This window comes from Carassius gibelio, chromosome B22 (genome assembly GCF_023724105.1).
Source record: "Carassius gibelio isolate Cgi1373 ecotype wild population from Czech Republic chromosome B22, carGib1.2-hapl.c, whole genome shotgun sequence".
In the NCBI taxonomy this organism is placed as follows: domain Eukaryota; kingdom Metazoa; phylum Chordata; class Actinopteri; order Cypriniformes; family Cyprinidae; genus Carassius; species Carassius gibelio.
The window spans coordinates 16,570,068-16,593,528 of NC_068417.1; the positions used below are offsets into that span (position 1 = coordinate 16,570,068).

Here is a 23,461-nt window from a genome sequence, read left to right on the forward strand (position 1 = left end):
CTTACTGTTTGTCAATTTTATTTGGGTAATACACATATTCTGAATGCCATCGGCAGAATTCGAATGAGCCATTTTAATCTAGATTAATCTAGATTAATCTAGATTAATCTAGATTCATTTCAAGATCACAGTGAGATTAATCTAGATTTTTAAAAAAAATTATCTATGCCCATCCCTAATTAACACATATTTTTTTAATAATCCTGCAGCTCAAAATACCTGGGATTTTCCCCAAAATAACCACTATATGGAGTAAAGATATATTTTTGTTGTTGATATGGACTACGCTGATGAGAGTGATGTTAACTGTGAAGTTTACACTGTGATGTACCTGAGAGAAAACAGAGATGACCATCTGATCTTCACCAGTAAGAACAAAGTATTTTAAAGCTTGTTGTTTTACAGAACATCACAGTTATATATGACATGATAATAAGGCCTGAAGTTAGGAAGAACATTTTAAAGAAAATATAATTATATTTTCATAATGATTTTTTCCTTCACAAACCTTGTCTGTGGTTTAAAAACACCCCTGGCCAAACGGGGTGCATCTCTTCCCCTCTTTGATAATTACTGTAGTTACCATGTTCTGAACATCACATCCTTTCATTTGTCCCCAGATGTAATCTATATATATATATATATATATATATATATATATATATATATATATATATATATATATATATATATATATATATATATATATATATAATGACCTCAACTTAGCACCAGCAAGCTTGTTAGCTAGACAGTTAGCATCAGCTAACAAGATTTACTTCAGTACGGTTATGAATAAACATTCACGTGTGTCTACTCGTCTAGTTAATCCAAACAATATACATATGTATAACGTTACTGTTGATAAACAATATATAAACAGACGTCACATAGGACATGCATGGTAGCATTTTAATAAAACTGTTAACATTATGGCAGCGGGAAATTTAAACGTGCATGAGTTATTGTATTTAATCTGTGTTATTTTATTTTATTTTTTTTCTTTACCTAAAATTGATGTGTCTGCATCGTCTGCACTCGAGCATTTCAGTGGGCTTAAATAGATCACTCTTTGCAACGGATTTAGTTCCCAAACAACTGACAGTTTTGACCTAAATATGATTTTCAGTTACAATATTTAATCCAAAATTTCGACATTAATAACTTACATTAGCAACATCACACGCTCGCGCGCTCACAATATCTCCCGGTTCTTACTTCTGTAGACTCGCACTAAATGGTTCATTTGAATCAGTGAGTGTTCGACTCCAGAACAGCTGCAATCGGATCATTCTAATTCGTAAACGAATCATTTGGTGTGATTTGCGATCCGATTTAAAAGTTTCTTTTGAAAAGATTCAGTTCGTTCATGATGAATCAGACACTGCTTCTGCGTGTCGGAGCACGTGATATTATAGGGAGTAACGATATGTTTTATGAAATGTAGTGAAGTTAAAAGTATGGTTTTATGCTTTGGAATGTAGTGAAGTAAAAGTAAAAGTTACTCAAAATAAAACTACTCCAGTAAAGTACAGATACTTGAAAAATGTACTTAAGTACAGTAACGAAGTAAAGCTACTCCGTTACTGTCCACCACTGACTAATAGTGATGCTAACTGAACACAGTAATTATCTGAAGTTTTACCAGGTTCTTGATATGTCATCATTTGTCATAACTAGTGAGGTAGTTTGACAATTTACACCATGATTGAACGTTATTATTTGCTACCAAGCACCATTGTGAAGACTGTCGCATTTGTCGGCCACATACATCAAGGGTGTCTTAATTCTAAAATGGACCATTATTCGTTGTGAGGTGTAAATTGTTGTAATTTCTTTACTTTTGAATCTAATGTTAATGATTCAAACGAGGCAACTTCTATGACGTATTGTGGCCTACAAAATGCGACATCCTTGAGGAAGCAGCCCTCGAAACAGCGGATTTATTTTACATTTAGAATTACTGAATTATTAGATTAAATAAACTATTACTTAATATTGAGTGCAAGATGAAGAATATGTGAAGCTGCGGGTAGATTCGATGTGCGCCTGTAGTAGGATTGCCAACTGCCCTAATTATACAGACATACGTTTGGGGTAAGATCTTCCACTGCATATTACATGAGACTCGGTTTTCCTGTAATGAATCAGAAAAATCACCCCTTGTCCCTGTTAAACAGGCAAAACGATCAAAGGGGATTCCCCCTATTGTCACCCCCCGCAGTGGCATCATCTCAGATACTACGGGTATGCGTGAACTGAGGGTCATATGCTGTTGTTACATTACCTGTAATGCATGACATGTTAATTGAAATTAACTGTCGAAAAGAACCAGTTTTTGAAAAAAGAACCTGACTTCCCATCACTAGTGAAAAGTTGGCTTTCCTAATTATTATGTTCCCTTGTATATAACTGCAAATGGTTACTCCATGCAACTTTAAACTACTGTCTGTTCAGTTAAATATTTGGCTATAGTTTGTGTTTACTTACTGTTTGTTCAGGGCCTTTCTGCACAAGGTGAAAGTGCTGCTCGGGCATTAGTGCAGATAATCTCCAGGCATCTGACCCCAGGGCCAAGCCGCTCCACTTAATTACTATCATATATAATTAGTGGTGCTTGCCGGAGGCACAGCATCACTATTATTATCTCACATACTTATTATTCATCTTCTCACGTCTTCCGTACAAATTTTCTGCGCGTAACTAGTCCCGCAGTTTTTGTCACAGACCAACGAAACAGGCGTCAAATCGTGCGGCCTATTCGGGAATGGTGTGCTATGACTTTTATAAGCGATCGGGCGTACGATGTTCGTACAGCGGGCGAAAAATCGGCCGAAAAACGTCCCATAGGAAATGCATTGCGGCCAACTTTGACGGATCGTAGCGCAGAGAGGGAATTTCGTAGAAACACGTAAATCACCACATTCGGAGAGGCTATCAAGCTGTGCGAGAACATACCCCAAAGTGGGGTATAAGTTGTACCCCTGGGGCGCAAGAGCCCCCCAAAGTTGCCCCATAGACATACTATGGTGAGGGATCGCCCAACAGTATTTTTTTTTCCTACTATGGGAAATTACACAGGGATTTTGCATTGAACATAACTCCGTATCACAGTGTCATAGAGACAAGGGGGTGGGCTCATTTGAATCAGGCCACCAATCAGTCTCTCTGGATCACTGTGAATCTATCAAGCCACGCCCTAGCAACCATATAGAGCACCATAGCAACAAGCTCCATAGACTTCCATTGAAAAAGATAAAATTAATAACTTTGTATAAAAGTGTCATAGAAACATGAGGGTGGGCTCGTTTGGCTCGGAGCAGCAAATGACCAATCACGAATCACCTTCAACACTTCATAGCCACGCCCTAGCAACCATTTGGAGCACCCTAGCTACCGAAAGCATAGAGAGATATCTTCAAATCTGAATATCATAAAGGCATAGGGGTTGGTTTATATCATTCATATGGGCAAGCAGACTTTGGAGTATCATCATTGGCAGCTGTTAGGCCACTCTCTAGCAACCAAACACAGTACCCTAGCAACCATTTTGCAAGATCTTTATCTCTGCATCAGAATATCCTACAGACATGGGGGTTGGTTGATATTGGCAAGCGGCCTTTGGAGTATCATCATTGGCAGCTTTCAAGCCACTCCCTAGCAACCAAACGGAGTACCCTAGCAACCGTTTTGCATGACCTATATTTCTGCATCAGAACATCGTAGAGACATGGAGTTTGTTTTTTTTTTGACTCATGCTAGCAAACTGGACTTCCAACATGCTAGTCATGCTAGCAGTGAATAGCTACATGCTAATAGTGATTAGCTAAGTGCTCAAATGGCCTAAAAATTCTATAAAAACTACATCATGACCATCTGTGACAACTACCAACCACCTAGTAACATCATAGCAACCATCCAGGATACGATAGCAACTGCCTAGCAACCAGCCAAAACACCCTAGCAACCGCCTAGCAACACCTTAGCAACCACCCAAGTTACCATAGCAACCGCCCTAGCAACCACCTGGGGTACCCTAGCAACCACATAGCAACACCCTAGCAACCGCCCCGATTACCCTAGCAAGCACCCTGGGTACCCTAGCAACGTCCCTAGCAACCATCATGGGGACCCTAGCAACCGCCCTAGCAACCACCCCGGGTACCCTAGCAACCACATAGCAACACCCTAGCAACCACCCCGATTACCCTAGCAACCACCCTGGGTAACCTAGCAATGGGCTTAGCAACCATCATGGGGACCCTAGCAACCGCCCCTGGTACCCTAGCAACCACATAGCAACACCCTAGCAACCACCCCGATTACCCTAGCAACCACCCTGGGTAACCTAGCAACGGGCTTAGCAACCATCATGGGGAACTTAGCAACCGCCCTAGCAACCACCCAGGGTACCCTAGCAACCACATAGAAACACCCTAGCAACCTCCCTGATTACTATAGCAACCACCCTGAGAACCCTAGCAACGGCCCTAGCAACTGTCCTGAGTACCCTAGCAACCACCATAGCAACCACCCAGAGTACCCTAGCAACCACCCTAGCAACCTCTTTGCAACACCCTAGCAACCGAGGGCCAAGCTTTGCCACTGCAAGCACCACTCACATTTTCTTCAGGAAATGTACCTTCTAGTGATCATTACTGTAGTAACATCCAAGAGAAAACTATAACGTTATTTGTAATTTAACTAGTGTTTCCCAGTTTTCAACCTCTCTGGTGTTTTCTGAACCCATCCGTCCGTCTGTGTGTTATTAAAACTTTTTTTTAAAGGTAATTAAATGACCACTTGGTCGTGTAGCATGTTACATTTTAAAATATTGTCTGCTAAAAATAAAAAAATGTAAAGTACTGTACTGTATTCACCAATTAGACTAATATTTCATTATGAACAAGGTTTATTGCATTGACCAAAATGTTCTGTGTTTGTTATAATGCATTGTAGGACAGTGAGGCAGCAAATGACTTTCTGATCCACTTGGATAATCCACTTTCTGAAGCTTGGATTACCCCAGGAAAACATCAGAAACATTTAAGGTGTCAACTATCATTTGTCGGATGAGAGAATGTGTTTGGACAGAGACAGAATCCAATAATTAACCCTGAGGTAATTATTTCCTCTTACAATGCTTTATTGGTTTTGCTCTGTTAGTTTAACCCCCCCATATTTAAAATGATTTATTTGTTTACCTTTAGACAGAGTATTCAGTCTCGATGGCAGTTGAACAAGATGGTGGAGATGCTGACCATGTTCACTTTGCAGTCAACGTGCCTGTAATTCACAGGCCACAACTCACAAATGAGCAAATTGACCCACTGCAAGTGTCTGATTCATTTGGAGTAGATGTATACCTCAAGACTCTCACATATGTACAGACTTTGATCGAAGAAAGGGATATTTGAAGTTTTATTTCTGCTGCTCTAATTTTGACAGCAAGGTTGTAAATGTGTATATATAGTTGTATCTTCAGTAAAACTTGTGGAAACAACCTTTTAAGACATGTAAAATAAAGACAGACTCTGAAAAATAATTAAATTTATTTAAAAATATTATTGAAGTACTTTTTTTATTATTATTACTTGTACATATAAAAAAATTAACATAGAACCAGTGTCCAGAATTAAACGAGTCCAAATCCAGTGGAGGATGTGTTTGCACAAGCTTGCAATGTAGATGCAAAGTTATCCATTGTGGTTATTTCAGCTGGTATCATCAGGGTCCTGCTGCAGGTAGAAGCCTTGAAGTATCTTCCATTCCAAATATTTACCTGGAGATTCTTGGATGGGACTACCCCTCCAGTCCAAAATGATGTAAGCTTTTGTAGCTGGTCTGTAGTAGCTGTGTGGAAAAATAATCAGAAGATGCATACAAACAACTCTTAACATTTTATCGAAGGTTGTATGCATTAAAACTGTCCAACTGCAATGAGTCTTAGAATGAAAAGTTTGAAAAATACTTTTTACAGGATTTATATTGTAATTAAACCATTTATAATACATATTAAAACAATGATTATTGCTAATTTGATTTGCAAAGTATTCATAAAAAATATAATCTTAAGAACATTAAGTGTACTCAACTGTGCTCTTTTGAGACACCATAAACTAAAATGTGCTTTTAATATACTACCTCTATTTAAAACAAAAATGTATTTAGTTACCACTTGTAGTACAAGAAGTTCAGTTGTACTATAAGTGGTAACTAAATACATGTTATTAATACTTCCAAGGAACATAGACGACATACCAATTTTTCCTCAAATGTGCTTCATAATAAATTACAATAAATCTATGAACAGGCTGTGGTCATGTCATGCATTACAGGTAAAGTAACAACAGCATATGCCCCTCAGTTCACGCATACTCGTAGTATCTGAGATGATGCCGCTGCGGGGGGTGACAAGGGGGAATAAAACCGAGTCTCATGTAATATGCAGTGGAAGATCTTACCCCAAACGTATGTCTGTATAATTAGGGCAGTTGGCAATCCTACTACAGGCGCACATCGAATCTACCTGCAACTTCACACATATTTTTCATCTTGCACTCAATATTAAGTAGTTTATTTAATCTAATAAACTAATTCAGTAATTCTAAATTCCGCTGACTGTTTCGAGGGCTGCTTCCTCAAGGATGTCGCATTTTGTAGGCCACAATAATAATAATAATAATAATAATAATTCCTTACATTTATATAGCGCTTTTCTAGGCACTCAAAGCGCTTACATAGTCAGGGGGTATCTCCTCATCCACCACCAGTGTGCAGCATCCACCTTGATGATGCGACGGCAGCCATATTGCGCCAGAACGCCCACCACACACCAGCTTACTGGTGGAGAGGAAAGGTGTGTTGAAGTGATGAAGCCAATCAGCGGATATGGGGCTTGTTAGGAGGCCATGATGGTCAGAGGCCAATGGGCGAATTTAGCCAGGATGCCGAGGTCACACCTCTACTCTTTTCGAAAGACATCCTGGGATTTTTAATAAATAAAAAAACTTAAGAATATAAAAAAAATTAATGAATAAAAATATTTGCATATAGTAGTTCAAAGTGAATGATTGTGTGACTGTAGCTGTAAAATATATTGATAACTGTCTATCTATACACCAAACACCCGCTATTTAAACTGTTTAAACAAATGTGTATTGCATGCAATGGTGTATGCATGCACCATATCTGCTGCTTCATGCTGATGTTTGTTATAGATCAGACTAAAACATTATTTTACATTAATATCTGTCTGTCTTTATCATTTCAGCACCGAGCCCTGGAGCTGGGTCTTACCCACAATGTCAGACTGATGGACGGCTGATCATTTCTGGTGCTACTGTAATCTTCCTGATCCTGGCTGCTAATGTGATCTTCTGTATTTACAGGAAACATGAAAAAAGAAGGACAACAAGGCAAGTTCTACACAAGTGTTACATTTTTGACAATTTGTTGGTTTGTTAAAAATTGCTGTTCCCCCTCGAAAGTCTGTGTGACTCAGATGTTTGGTAAAGACCAATCACAATGCAGTATGCAAATATATGACATCATTGCTATTTTAGATGTAGGAAATTAAAAAAATCTTAAATATATATAATTTTTGTAACAATATTAAAGATTAAGTTGTGCATTCTAATGTGATGATTTTCAAAACAGTTCAGACCCGTGAAGAAGAGATAACTTATGCTGATCCAACATTCATCAAACATAAAGTCTGCAAAGCGGTAAAGTCATTGTGTGTCCTTTCAGCTTAATCCACAATATTAAATACACTAATACAACTTCTTATTCTAAGAAGAATAAGCTGTGCGAAGAAAGATGAGTGACGTGACATACAGCCAGGTATCGTGCTCTGCTTGTTTTAGCCAGGATGCCGAGGTCACACCTCTACTCTTTTCGAAAGACATCCTGGGATTTTTAATGACCACAGAGAGTCAGGACCTCGGTTTAACGTCTCATCCGAAGGACAGTGCTCGTTGACAGTATAGTGTCCCCATCACTACACTGGGGTGCTAGGACCCACACAGACCACAGGGTGAGCACCCCCTGCTGGCCTCACTAGCACCTCTTCCAGCAGCAACCTAGTTTTCTCAGGAGGTCTCCCATCCAGGTACTGACCAGGCTCAGCCCTGCTTAGCTTCAGTGGGAAACCAGTCTTGGGCTCCAGGGTGATATGGCTGCCGACAATACGTCATAGAAGTTGCCTCATTTGAATCATTAACGTTAGATTCAAAAGTAAAGAAATTACAACAATTTACACCTCACAACGAATAATGGTCCATTTTAGAATTAAGACACCCTTGATGTATGTGGCCGACAAATGCGACAGTCTTCACAATGGTGCTTGGTAGCAAATAATAACGTTCAATCATGCTGTAAATTGTCAAACTACCTCACTAGTTATGACAAATGATGACATATCAAGAACCTGGTAAAACTTCAGATAATTACTGTGTTCAATTAGCATCACTCACCTGTCTTTACTCCTCTTGATCGGCCATGTTGAAGAGACTGTAGCGAGTGACTCGCGTTCATGTGTCTGTTCCCGCCCTGGTTGTTAGGCAAAACGTGATTGGTTGTAGAGAGAGCGTGCTGCGATTGGTCAGCGCATAGGCAGCGCATATCCTTCTCTTTGATGTTTTTTTTTTTTGGTAATGAGTATGTTAAATAATATGTATGTATATAATTAACTGTGTGTTAGTGTGTTAGTGTTAAGGACATCTGTGTGTGTGATGGACATATCAGTGGTGGACGAAGTACAAAAAAAATCAAGTTCTTGAGTAAAAGTACAAATATGTATAAAAAATACTCCAGTAAAATGCAAAGTACTCCTTTTTCAATTTTACTCGAGTGAAACTAATGTACTTAAAAAAATACTAATAGATAAATTTAGCAATTTTATATAGGCTACTTATTGTTATATTTTAGCACGTATTTTTTATAATCCTATATTGCTCAAAATGCCTGGGATTTTCCCAAAATAACCAGTATATGGAGTCAAGATAGATTTGTGTTGTTAATATGGACTACGCTGACGAGAGTGATGTTCACTTACTGAAGCTTACACTGCGATGTACCAAAGAGAAAACAGAGATGATCATCGGATCTTCCCCAGTATGAATAAAAGTTTTGCAGAACATCAGTTATATACGTGACATGAGAACAAGGCCAGAAGTTAGGAAGAACATTAAGGAAAATATTATTATATTTTCATGGTGATTTGTTTCCTTCTCAAACCTTGTCTGCTGTGTAAAAAAAAAAACACCTCTGGCCAAATGCCCCCAGAGGACATCACTTCCCCACCTACCTTGCTTGTTAGCTAGACAGTTTGCATCAACTAACAATATTTAATTTTTACCCGACAAACACTTAAAAAACAAAGCAGCAGTGCAGTCACATCACTGATGTACATTCGTCTCCAACCAAGTTAATGGAAACCCCTGGATGAGCAGTTACACCTGCTGAACATGAAACAGATTATCTACATAACACTCCTAAAAACACATGACAAAAATCCCATCATACCGAGACACATTTACGATGTAGCAAAATGCATGGTCACTCACCATTCAAGACCACGGCCATTAGCATACTGATGACCAAAAGACAACAAATAATAAATAAAGTGAAGTGACATTCAGCCAAGTATGGTGACCCATACTCAGAATTTGTGCTCTGCATTTAACCCATCCGAAATGCACACACACAGAGCAGTGAACACACACACACACACACACACACTGTGAGCACACACCCGGAGCAGTGGGCAGCCATTTATGCTGCAGCGCCCAGGGAGCAGTTGGGGGTTCGATGCCTTGCTCAAGGACACCTAAGTCGTGGTATTGAAGGTGGAGAGAGAGCTGTTCATGCACTCCCCCCACCCACAATTCCGTCCGGCCCGAGACTAGAACCCACAACCCTTCGATTGGGAGTCCAACCCTCTAACCATTAGGCCACGACTTCCCTCTTATAAATAAAGCCTCTTTACACGCACGCACGCACGCACGCACGCACGCACGCACGCACGCACGCACGCACGCACGCACGCACGCACGCACGCACACCCACCATTTTTCAAAATTGGGAAACTAACCTGAAAAAAGGCCTAACTGCTAATACACAACAGGAAGATGCACCAAGGCCTATCCTTTGTTCATCATAATGTACTTACACAAAAGTCTAGTACCAAGGAGGATGCATCCTGTAAACAAACCCTTCCCTTCTTATAGTATAAATCCCAACACTGATAGGTGCATGGGATTTAACCATGTTAACCATTCACAGAGGAGTAGGGACACAAATACAGTAGATTCACAGGCTGAACTCAACAACCTGGGCCCAAAAGGATCCTCCACCAATCTTCACCTCTAGGTATCATCTGCACATGCGGGTATACATTGAGGTAAAGAGACATTAGACTAAATAATAGAGAGAGAAAGCACAGAGGGGATGAGGGAGAAAAACAAGGAAAAATGGAGGAGGGCAGGAGTAAGAGAGAAGACAAAAACACTCACCCAACAATAACAGGAAACATCTGGAGCGAGTAAGAAGGGAGGAGGACTGCAAAGAGGCAAATTCACAGTAATATCTGACAGAGAACATGATGTAATGTAAAAGATCCTCGTTTCATGAAACTCCCTTTCTCATCTGTGGACGACCAGATGTGAAGACGCATTCCTGAGACTGCTACGTGAAGCCTCTGGTCTGGAGCAAACTAAAACATTTAACAGAAGTCGTTGATATAGAGGGTGAAATTAACTGAAAACTCTGTTAGATGCAGCAGAATATTATTATTTAAAATCTTAGTGTTTTTTTTTTTTTTTTTTTTTAAGAAAAGTCATTTTAGGGTATTTTAGGGGTATTGTCCCTTAATTCAAATGTTTATTTATTTATTTATTTATTTTTTGTCACTGGTTTAGGATTATTTTTCAGTATTGTCCTGACTGCACAAATTGGTGTTTGAGAAATGGCTACAGTACAGCGACTAGTGACCTGTGAAACTGGGGCTTAATACTTGCTTAAAACATGCTAGCTCAGATCATCCTGTGAGAATCAACAATTCAGCCGTGGCTAGAATAGTGTTAATTCATTTCAATTTACTTGCTAATATTTTCCAGCTCCTCTGTCTCCTCCGGTCATCACCAGTTACTGTCCTTCATCATCATCATCATCAGTGTATGAATGTGTACTGGTGTGTTCAGTGGTGAATGTGGGTCATGTGACTCTCTCCTGGTACAAAGGAAACAGTTTATTGTCCAGCATCAGTGTGTCTGATCTCAGCATCAGTCTCTCTCTTCCTCTGGAGGTGAAACATCAGGATAAAAACACCTACAGCTGTGTGATCAACAATCCCATCACAAACCAGACCACACATCTGGACATCAGCAAACTCTGTCACACATGTGAAGGTAAAGTAGTGCTGATTTAGTGATTATTCATTCAACTATCCCTAAGGTTTTCTCCCTCCTTAATGGTCTCAGTAACCAAATATATACAGAAGGTGGATACTGGGTACCAGTACCACCGACCCACAGAACAACTGGTGTTTAGTTCTCTGTTTGACGTGTGTTATTTGAGCAGCAGCTGCATCGTTCTTACTGTGCTTGTGCTGAAAATCAAAACAATTTAACTCTCTGTATTAGCAAAAAAAGGCCATGTTCACACAGTATAAAGGGAATTACTGACCAAATCTCACATGCAACTTCAGAATATAAAAAAAATGAATGAATAAAAATATTTGCATAGTTCAAAGTGAATGATTGTGTGACTGTAGCTGTAAAATGTATTGATAACTGTCTATCTATACACCAAACACCCGCTATTTAAACTGTTTAAACAAATGTGTATCTGCATGCACCATATCTGCTGCTTCATGCTGATGTTTGTTATAGATCAGACTAAAACATTATTTTACATTAATATCTGTCTGTCTTTATCATTTCAGCACCGAGCCCTGGAGCTGGGTCTTGCCCACAATGTCAGACTGATGGACGGCTGATCATTTCTGGTGCTACTGTAATCTTCCTGATCCTGGCTGCTAATGTGATCTTCTGTATTTACAGGAAACATAAAAAAAGAAGGACAACAAGGCAAGTTCTACACAAGTGTTACATTTTTTGACAATTTGTTGGTTTGTTAAAAATTGCTGTTCCCCCTCGAAAGTCCGTGTGACTCAGATGTTTGGTAAAGACCAATCACAATGCAGTATGCAAATATATGACATCATTGCTATTTTAGATGTAGGAAATTTTAAAACTCTTAAATATATATAATTTTTGTAACAATATTAAAGATTAAGTTTTGCATTCTAATGTGATTATTTTTTAAAACAGATCCAACATTCATCAAACAAAAAGTCTGCAAAGCGGTAAGGTCATTGTGTGTCCTTTCAGCTTAATCCACAATATTAAATACACTAATACAACTCTGTAAATAAATTGTTTATTTGTAAGAAGAATAAGCTGTGCGAAGGAAGATGAGTGACGTGACATACAGCCAAGTATCGTGCTCTGCTTGTAACCCATACTGCTATAAACATGGACTCTTCTCTAATTATTTCATAGAAAACCCTTTCTTTGAATGAACACATATACTTAAGGTCATTGTGTATGTTATTAATGTTCTTGTGTCCTGTTTTAACAGCTTTGGAGAATTTGATGATTGCCCATTCACAGAGAAAGGATCTGCACTTGCATGCCCGAAACAAGCTTCAGATGACTGCAGAGTGAAATGACTTGTCTTAAAAGAACTTTGATTCAGATCAGTCCCCAAAAACAAGCTAATGGTCGTTCTTTTACACGATAACAGCATTTTGAGGACCTGAACGCATCAGGTGATGAAAACTGGTTTCATATCACAAGTGCTTGAAAATGATAATGTTGTCGTCTCTGAGTAAACTACAAAAACTTGTTTAAATGGTGACATCATACACATGCATATTACGTGTTCAGTTTATAAGTGACATCATCAACTGCTGGTCTGGCATGCACAATAAAGCATTTTATACAAGAAAAAAAAAAAAAAACAGCAAAGCAACCATTGTTGAGTTCAAAATAATAATCTCAAGGGTTTTCTGAGGATTTTAATTTTTATAAAAACAAAACATGTATTTCTGTGCAAACAGAAACAAGCGATCTATTGAGACCAGATGAGAAAAGAAAAACACTTTAGACACTGTGGAGACACGTACTTTAACCATAAATGGCTGTGGTTAAATGTGCTTCTGCTGGCTAAGAGTCCACAGTGTTAAAAAAGATGCAGTTACTTCTGCTTTTTGCATGCAAATGAGTGTGAGAAAGATGATTGTGAAAAACTGAGCAGAAACTGACCAGTACATCGGAAAGTTTTAATACTGAACAATGATTGATTTAGATTTTACTTTGTTAATCTTCAGATTCAGTCATTTTAACTCTGGGTCCTGGGACCCCTGCTCTGCACATTTTAGATGTGTCCCTTATTTGATACACCTGAGTCAGATCATCAGCTCATCAGGAGAGAGATCCATGAACTGAACTGATTGTGTCAGAAATGTGCAGAGAAGTGGGATTAAGGATTATTAACCACTTTTAACTTAATGGTGTAAAGAGAACAAGATAGGTCTGACTGCAGAACCGCAGAACCATTACGTCATAACAGTCTGAGGACGACAGCGCCAGCCCGACTGTCTGAGAGCGGAAGTGGGCGGGGCAAGGAATTACGCTACTTCCGTGTTTTGGAACTTTTAAAGTTTAAAACAATGTTATTATTAAGACTTTGTTTAAACGATTTATTTGAAAATGTATATTTAAGATTGATTAACAATATTATACATTAGACAAAGCATAAAATTAAAAATAAATAATCCAATGAAAACAAAGCTTGAGAGTTTGAACATTTTATTCAGTTGAAAATAACTTTAAATACTCAAACAACACAGACCACCATACACAAAAATATGATGGACTGAAAACACAAAAAAATATTAATTTAAATAAAATTAGTTTTAAATAAAATCACACACTAGCTGTTTTCTAATTAAATAAAATTACAAAATCAAACTAGATAAATAAATTATATAAAACAAAATCAAACCAAAGAAAATAAATCTTATAAAAGTTATACAGGCACAAATTTTACATCAATAATTCTCAAGAGAAAAATAAATAACAAATGAATACTCCATAAACATGGAGTTTATTCTGAGGTGCCTTTCGTCGTGACATTCGAAAAGAAAAACTTCCATGTCCTGTTGAAACTGGAACTGAAACATGAAAAGCTCTTTGGCCAGTTCCAGATCATCTTTTCTTTCCGCCCGATCAAGTTTAAGAAGGGCCTCTTCCTGGTCTTCCTTCTCTAGGTCCAGATATGACGGCTCTTGCACAGAACCTCTGAAGGAGTGGCAGTTGTCCCGCAGCCATCCAACTGCGGTCCTGAGGTCTTTGGTCTTCTTGTGCTTTAGGTGGCTCCTGAACATCAACGGCAGCATGTTTCCTGTGACAAATAAATTTTTAAGGAAATTTATAGACAGAGAAAAACTTGAGAAAGCAAGAGAGTTACCTTTCAATGGCAAAATTCTCCATGAGAATAAGGCACCACCATTTTCGAATAAGAGGAAAATCCGACTTGCATAAGGGGAGAAAGTGTTAATAGATCAATTTAATGGATTATATCATTTAGTTAAAATATATATTTTTAACAAAGACTTACAGCTGTAAAATCAAAGGGTGCCTCAAAGACCATGTGCAGAGCATACTGAAATTCCCCCCAAAAAAGGAAATCAGTCAAGTTCAGGCAACCATATAATGGTTTCAATCTTATGATTTATCTAACTTTTTTTTTTTACTTTCCCTTTTTTCCCTCACCATCAGCATGAAGATCCCACAGTCCACAGAGCCAGTCAGCTGTTGTGGAACATTCTAAAAAAATGCAATTATCATTAAGTTATCCCTGGAAAGGATGTGACAAACATATAAAAACACAATCTATATAAGTAGCTTATGTTTTTTGAAAGCCTAATAAAACTAACCTTGTTCTTGATCAGCTTCCATGGTCCTGGAGCGATTCTGTTTGTTAATTTACTGCAACAAAATCAAACAGAAATATTTTAATATATTATAACCAGAAAAATTGGACAAAAAAAGCAAAGTATATTTACTCTAAAGCAAAAACAACATTTCAAATTTAGAATATAAAAACAGCATGCAGATCATCATGCAAATGAACATCATGCACAGAACAAACAGCAGTGAACATCAATGAAGAGCAAACTTTGGAACAACGAACTTTGAACAGCAAACCTTGAACTGCGAACTCTGAACATAATATTTATGTATGTAATGCAACCTGAAGACAGTCACATATTTTACATCACCAATCCCATAGGGGTGAGTTGAATCAAAAAAATACATAGCCTTGTTTTTAGGCTTCAGAACCTGTGAAATACAGTTGTTAGTATATTAAATCCTAATATCACCATATAATCTTAAAGAGTTAGTTCACCCAAAAATGAAGGGAACAACATACACATAGCATCCAGTGTCCTGGCATCCAAGCAGGGAGCAGAATGTAATCCTTGGATCCTATGTTATCCTTGGGGGAACATAAGATCCATTCATTTGTTGTAACTGAATTTATAACTGTTCCAGTTTTAGATAAAATATAACTTGATGGACTTACTGGAAACGATAAAAATGGGTCCAATTCAAGTGGTGGTAGCCAGGTAACTACAACATAGGAATTTGCTGCAAACACATCTGTTCCCTAAGCATAACATTCATTTGCACATCCATTACAAAACACAATTACGTCTCCAGGTGATCATGAGTTATACAGTTGTAGGCAAAAATACCTTTTCCTTAGCCACCATGACGATCACATCAAGACAGCTGTTTGCAATCTGTTTTTAAATATATTATATATTAGTTATATTATAACATTAGTTAATTACTAACAAAATATATATAAGCTGTATGGTCAATTTTTCTATTTTTAAAATCATTATTTGTCCACTTACTGTTGCCTCAAGCACTGCATTGAGGCCCAAGGTCAAGAAATCTTTTCGCTGCAGTTTAATGCTTCCAACTTGAGCAATTGTCTCATCTCTGTCACTTTTACTCAAAATCTGGTTAAGCTTTACCACAGATTAAAGGGGGGGTGAAATGCTTGTTTTCACTCAATATCCTGTTAATCTTGAGTACCTATAGAGTAGTACTAATAAAACTTTAGTTTTATTATATTCATAAGAGAAAGATAGTCTGTACCGATTTTTCCCGGAAAAACACGAGCCGCTGGAGGCGTGACGTGTGGGTGGAGCTAAAGAATCACGAGCGCGAGTAGGCTTTTGTGTTGAGAGCGTTTGGAAGCTGTGACATTACCGTGAGGAAAAAAACATCCAAAACAAACCATGGCTAACAGTCAGATTCAGCGTATATTTATGATCCAGAATCAGATCCAGAGGCTGAAATTTAACAAGAGCAGCATCAGCAACGACGTCTCTATGTGGTATGTTCTGAAACTGTATATATTTGCTTAGCGGTTTTGGAAAATGACTAAGTTCCACTTTATGTCGTCTTGTTTTTTTTTTTTTTTTTTTTTTTTTAAGCTGTACATGTGGAAAGTGCAGTTGTTGATGACAACATCGCATGTTGTTTACTTGATGTGCTTACGCGCCGATAGCTAAGTTAACAACACAGAGATATTTTAAGCAGTTTTACTCACCGCCTGCGGTTCCAATACATGATCGTGACCCTTTTTCATTGGGACTGCATTATCCTTAAGAAATAAACGATGTGCAAATCCGGCGTCAAACTGGGCCTTGTTTGTAAAACAAGCATCTTCAAAATGCAGGGAACAAACAAAAACACTTGCACAACTCCGTTGATGCTCTGTAACAATAAACTCCATCCACTGGTCCCTTAATGCTGTTTTTTTTTTGGTAATCTGTGCAGGGTTGTCTTGCCCTGGCAACCAAAAACACACTTCTTTTGTGACATTTCGGTCTCTCGCTCTGATCAGTGAATGTCTCTCCTCCTCTGCTCTGCTATACGGGAGCGCGCGCTCTTCCGGCAGACGTGCCCTTAGGACCCATATAAGGAAATTCCGCTCCATCTAACGTCACACAGAGCCATAATTGAAAAAAACTTTCCGAAACTTGTGACAAACCGGAAGAGGTATTTTTGGAACAAAAATACTCCTTCAAACGTACAACTTAATCTTTGAAACTTTGTCCATGTTTAGCATGGGAATCCAACTTTTTAACAGTGTAAAAAACTCAGTATGCATGAAATAGCATTTCACCCCCCCTTTAAGATAAAGAGACCAGAATTACATTCAGTATACATAAAATGTGTTAATAAAAGTGTGATAAAAACAATTTTACCAATGATGACTGCCAATCACTTGGCTGGAAATCCCAACAACTTCTACTGCCAGACAACTGTTTGTCACAAACCATTCCTGTTGCAGTGAAGACATAAATTACACACAGAATAAAATACACCACACAGTTTCTAAAGTATGTTACCACCATTTAACCCATGAATGAAAACACTCACCACCTGTTGTAACCATTGAAGCAGCCGGGGCACTGTCCTCCATCACAACATCAGTTCCACCTGCTTCCTCATGGTAGAAACAAGGCGCTGACCCTCTCTGAATCGATATGTGCTTCTATAGGTAAAATAAAATACAATTAATGCAATCCTCATGGTCAGAAAATTTAACAAATGCTGTAAAATACAACGCCAACAACAAATTAAATCACAAACCATGAATATGTAACACAACAAAGTGATACTGTGATATTTCTAAATATTAGCCTAACTTACAAAATACTTCCTTTCAAAAAAAAAAAAAATTTGAGTACAGAGCCGTTTTGTATAAGCGTAACGTTATAATGTTAAGTATGTTGCATCTATCAAATATATAACTTCTTTTTACCTCTTTCTCTTCTTCTTTTCCTTGTTCTACAGTGTGCTCCGACATAGTTAAACTTATAGTAAACTTAAAGTTATTGTCTATTGTCTTATTGTTTATTGTCTATATTTTACTGTCTAAAAACCTTTTACTGTCTATCTTTTACTGTCTAAAAACCTTTTACTGTCTAGTCTAAACAAACACGTCTAAACATGAACTCCGTACACTTCCGGCATCGGACTGCTACCCCGCCCACTTCCGCTCTCAAACAGTCGGCGCTGGCGCTGTCGTCCTCAGACGGTTTTCTTTTACTGTCTATGTTATGACGTAATGGTTCTGCGGTTCTGCAGTTTGGGTCGCATCAAACACAAGCGTAGTATCAGAGCCAAACTTCACCGCAGACGTGTGCACTGCAAATTGTCTAAGCATTAATAGTAGGGGGAAACCCTTATACCGGATGTATGAAGTGTTTTTTGGAGGTTATAGTACATTGAAGAATTATCATATGACTTTTTATCGGCATGTGACCTGTAAATGCGAAAACCTTGTTTCCACAGCAGGTTTGCAAATTATTATTATTTTTAATAATAAAATATAAATAAAAACAGTTTCCATTAGGCGTATTTTCAATTCGCAATGTCAGTTTGTGCAATTTGAAGGGAAATGGAAGCACACCTATATGTCAGTAACTAACAAAGCCAAAATTAGGACAGTACTGTTGATCGGAGGGATGACAATGTATAGAGCAGAAATGAAAACTGTATTTAGATGATTTGGCAGAATTTTTTTTAGGAGATTTGAGTTAAGTATTGGCTCTGAAAAGTAAAAAGACTAATTTATATGAAAAGTGGGAGCCACAAGGGAATAATATTAATGAATAAGTAATATAATGATAAATAGATGTTGTCAAAGAGATAGCTTGCATTACATTTTATCTTTACAAGCGTGAAGTTTGTGTCCGTTATCTCCGGGGGACAGCCTGAAATGTGATACATTGTGGAGATTGAGACTATAGTCTTTGTGTTAACTAAAATAACTTGTGCATTGTGATCAATGGGAACAAGATTGAGTGACTATTTTAAACGGCCGTATTAAGCTAATAATTTAAATGTAAAAAAAAAAAAAAAATATATATATATATATATATATATATATATATATATATATATATATATATATACATTTTTTTTTTTTTTTTTACTTTTTTTTTTACTTTTTTTAAAACTTTTTTTTTTTCTTTTTCTTTTTTACTTTGGTTGTTACATTTGGTAGACTTTATTTCAGTCTGAAGTTATAATACAATGCATCATGCTGATGTATTTATAAGAATTATAGAAGTAGGAAATGCTCATATCACACAGAATAGGTTACTGCTCTTTTCTGCATTCTGCAAAGAAGGAATTGCTTGTTCTTTTCCAGCAAAGAAGAACTTGCTTATTAAAATAAACCAAAGAACTGCTATATATATATTGTTAACTGGATGAGATTCCTTAAATTTTGGACAGTTGCACAAGATGACTGACCATACCAGAGATTGCTTATATGCAGTTGTGGTCAAAATTTATAATGCAGTTCTCTTGAGTGTTCATTTTATAGAAGCAACAAGACGACATCTTGGGCAGCTGCCAAAGGGCGATACAACATGACGAAAGAGACATTATGTCTGTGAAGAACAGGAAAAGCTGAGGAGCGATCGGCTACACCCCCTGTAAGAGGAATCTGACACTTCTGGGAGGGGCTGGAATGGAGAAAGACTGAAAACATTGCAGACATCTGCCATGAGAGGCAGAGCGGAAGATAACTACATCCCGAGTCAAAACTCTGATGCCCCATCATATCCTCATCACCAAGTGACAGACTGGAAGACACTGCAGAAGGAAAAGACACTAAGACAGTCAAGATATGTTCAAATGACTTTCAGAGACTTTCATCTTTTCCCCTCGTGGGCAGGTACTGCATATACAGTGACCACTACAGAGACCGCCTCAGATTTTGATTTGTCATATTAATTTGCAACTTGATAATTCAATGGTCTAATAGCAGTTCTTTGTAAGCTGTTTAACTAACAACACACTGCTCTCTCTTAATAGGCATCAGTCCAACCCTATGAAAGAAGTTAAATGTTTGCTTGATTTCTTAATCAGCTAAAACTTGGATTGGATTTAGCATAGAGAGGACTTACTGTGAAATATAGAGAGAGTTTAGACTCTGATGTAATGACAGAGCTTCTTGTAATGCTGGTAAACAGAGATGTTCCAAGATTCCTTAAAACATAGGGGAGTAGAAGGCACAAAGTGTCCAAGATCAAAATCTGAATTGTAAAGCAATGATACTAGTCACTCCATCTTGGTAAATTTAATTTTTAAAATTCCAAACTTGTCAAATCACAAATGCTGTCATACCCAGAGAAAGCGGTTCCATGATGTAAGTGTTTTTGGCCATGGATCCAAGATTATGTGGAGATCTCCAATCTTTAAGAGCAGCTCATGAGCAATAGAAAAAACTAGTAAAGACAAAACTAAAATACTCTAAAATATATCTCAGAAATTAAAATTGGTTCTTTCAATAATGGCATGCCTAGGCCTAAAAGATTATTTTGACAAAATAGTGAAAAATGTGAGGGTTATGAACGCGATTCAACCCCATTGTGATGGATATCGTCCAACTGTTTTAGTCCAACGTTTAGACACTGTTGCAAGGAGAATGCCACAGTGCCTACATTGAGTAGCTTCTGTTGTTACAGAAATTGTTTTATTCGAGAAAGACTTGGTGGTATTCCACCCTAAACACACATTCCCCTTTCAATTCACTGTCTGTGGAGGCAGTGACAAAAAGAGATGATGCTCTGGCCAGAGGTGGGTGTGAGAGTGTGTGAAAGTGTGTGAGTGATGGTGCACCAAGGCAGACAAACTGCCATGAACAGCTGTTTCCAAATTTTCTAAGTGGGCACACAAAGGAGATTATGCCCGAGAAAATAATGGCTATGGATTAATTTGGCTAATTATCCTGGCCTGGGATATTTTTTTGGCAGGATGTCATGACGGACTTCATCAAACTGATTATGTGTCGTATGAAATACATTGTACTTGTTAACATGTTACATGTGGGCTGAGTGTTTCACAGAAAAAAAACCTTGATATTAATAGGTTAAAAGCCTGAATACAAAAGGTCATGTTTCAGAAATTATTTGATTGTGAGATACCTTGAAACAACACAGAAATAGTTGAGTTGAATTGAGTTGAGTTGAGTTGAGTTGAACTGAACTTTAGTGTATACCATTTAGACGTGGTATACAGGGTGTTGTGTTAATTTTATCTGACTAAAGAAATATACAGATGTTCTCTCCAAACATCCAAATTTCAAACCAGCAAAGGTAATTTAAACCATTGTTCTTACCTTTGATGTCTTCTCTGTGGCAATGGAGATTTCTGCACTTCTTCCCACCAGAACCTGATCAGCTCATTTGAGTCTTTGCCTCTGCAGAGCTTGGCAATACAGAATCAGGAACAAACTAAAATAATAACTTTACTCATAATAAATTACTCAGAGACTTGTTTAAAAGTTTTAACGCATCACCATTGTACATGGCTTCGCTTTATTTTAAACACTAACTCATAAGCAAAATAATAACAAAAAGTAAAAAAGTAAAAGCGTGATGCGGCAGGGGATGTGTCCAAACCATAACATTATATAGTCCCAAAAACAATACATCATTTCTTCCGGATGCCTCCTTTTGGTAAAACACATTAACACATCCGCTTGCACGCACACACTAACAGTCAGATTGCTATGGATACAGGAAGTTAACATTTCCTTATTTGGCAACCCCTCTTCTGCACACATGCATTAAGTAATTGCTGCTTTATTTTCTTTCCATTAAAGCAAATTAATCTTTCTTTAAGCTGTTACAAAATCTTAAGGCGTAGGCTAAGTAAGTAACTATTGCTAAAATGCACAGCATCCTCCTCCCTGTGTTAATCAGATTAAACACATTACAATACAATTTTTTAGAAAGAAAGTCCATCCTGCAATCCAGATTGCAAGATGCATTTCCTTGCACACTCATTATTATCTTAGCAAAAAGCAAGCATACGTGACAGTCTCAACTGGCGTACGTGACAGTTTCAACTGTTGAGCAAATGTTAACATCATACATTTCTTATTACTGCCTTTTAAAGTTGATGTCTAACAATTCATATATCTCATTGTTACCTTTTAAGGGTTTTCTGGTCTTGCAACAGAGGTTTGCAATCTCAAGGCCTCGATATTATTTGCCAAAGACTGTAACTCCAAATCAACATTAACTAACTCAATACAGTTAATTATTTCTCTCATCATTTTTATTATCTTCTTATGCATGCCTTATTGTTTTCGCATCAGTTGAATTATTCTTCTTATCTTAGAAACTATTTTCTGCTGGTCCGTCGGTTGATCTCCTCTTCTGTTTCTCTCGACGCTTGTCTTTCTTCTTTTGTCGTTTGACCTTCTTCCTCCAGTCTTTCTGGAGGACTTCAACAAGTAAATTATCAAAATCAATCTTTAATTTACCTGGTTTACTATTATAGTTACCTAGTGAGACACCATTGGGAATATTGTGATTGGGGGACCCCATTCCTAAATTGGGAATCTACCAAACAAGGGGGAAGAGGAAAGAAATCAGATGGAAAAAATAAATAAATAAATGATATTGATTGAAATTGGAATGATATGGGTTCTAGTCCTCTCACTTTACTGGTGTTATTGGAAAAATTGACAGCCCTCAGTACACACGATTTTTTCTCACAGGTCACTACAATAAGGATCGACTGGGTGATGAGTAAACATGTGTTGTTTCTAACAAAAAACATTTTATTTTTTGTGTATTTGTTTGACATTACTGATAAAGTTGTTTTTCTAGTAATTGACTCGAGTTACTGCATAGGTCTATAGCACTGATATAGACTTTAAAAGTTAATTTGTTAGATTAACTTGATTTTTACATTTGAATTATTAATAACACAAGCTAAAATTAAAAGTGCAGCACAAATGAGACGAGATGAAAAATTGGATCACCTCTAGAAGTCCACCTGACATTAAAAGCCTGAGCGCTTTAGTAAGTCCTCAACCCAGCATCCAGAAATCCAGGTTACAGGTGTTAGTTCTTATATCTGACTGTCCTGGCCAATGGCTCATACATTAAGCATATCCAGTTGGGGATAATGAGGTATTTTTAGAAACCAAAGATGTGAACAATTTTTGCAGTCTAAAATATATTATGTTTTGATAGAGAATTATGTGAAGGAAACCAGAACTTGTAAGTATAATACTAAAATTATCAAGCCATGGCTGCTAAACTGGTAATGCCTGGCTGTGTTGAAAGCCTGCTCACCTGTACATATTTCCTTGTAAATATGGGTGAGGAAAATTGGCTAGATAATGCAGATACATCATACATTAGCTATGAACATGTGGTAGTAACTAGCCAATCATATTGTTAAGACTAAGGCCAAGGAAAAGCTACAAAGCTTACAGTTACCTGCACTGCAAAATGAACAGATTATGTTTAAAGGGAAAAATGTGTTATAGT

The 23,461-nt window shown here is 37.5% G+C and overlaps 1 protein-coding gene across 16 annotated transcripts; it reads right to left on the reverse strand.

Moving 5' to 3' along the window:
* Positions 1–13,860: 13,860 nt before the first annotated feature.
* On the reverse strand, positions 13,861–22,526 carry LOC127988495 (uncharacterized). 16 transcript variants are annotated; one of them, XM_052591286.1, is made up of 13 exons: positions 17,920–18,954; positions 17,535–17,649; positions 17,360–17,436; positions 16,699–17,088; positions 15,830–15,877; positions 15,658–15,741; positions 15,505–15,570; positions 15,279–15,413; positions 15,008–15,059; positions 14,844–14,897; positions 14,689–14,733; positions 14,539–14,603; positions 13,861–14,472 (listed from the first exon to the last, which is right to left on the reverse strand). In XM_052591286.1, exons 1-9 carry the CDS (start codon positions 17,962–17,964, stop codon positions 15,057–15,059), a joined length of 963 nt encoding a protein of 320 aa, XP_052447246.1. In that variant the 5' UTR covers positions 17,965–18,954; the 3' UTR covers positions 13,861–14,472; positions 14,539–14,603; positions 14,689–14,733; positions 14,844–14,897; positions 15,008–15,056. The 16 variants fall into 16 exon arrangements, 5 of the variants coding, with proteins under 5 accessions (XP_052447246.1, XP_052447245.1, XP_052447242.1 ...); XR_008161680.1 differs by lacking the exon at positions 17,920–18,954 and adding exons at positions 20,078–20,159; positions 20,298–20,378; positions 21,292–22,526 and having other exon boundaries at positions 15,008–15,570; positions 15,995–17,436; XM_052591285.1 differs by having other exon boundaries at positions 15,008–15,413; positions 17,538–17,649; positions 17,920–18,955.
* Between the last annotated feature and the right edge of the window lie 935 nt (positions 22,527–23,461).

What these genes read in the sequence shown, in the direction of transcription:
- LOC127988495 (XM_052591283.1), bottom strand. Translation starts at nt 17,964, where the DNA reads ATGTCGGAGCACACTGTAGAACAAGGAAAAGAAGAAGAGAAAGAG. An exon ending in GAAAAGAAGAAGAGAAAGAG is followed by an intron (nt 17,650 to 17,919) that starts GTAAAAAGAAGT and finishes TTTTACCTATAG; the next exon opens with AAGCACATATCGATTCAGAG. An exon ending in ACCCATTTTTATCGTTTCCA is followed by an intron (nt 15,571 to 15,657) that starts GTAAGTCCATCA and finishes TGTTCCCCCAAG; the next exon opens with GATAACATAGGATCCAAGGA.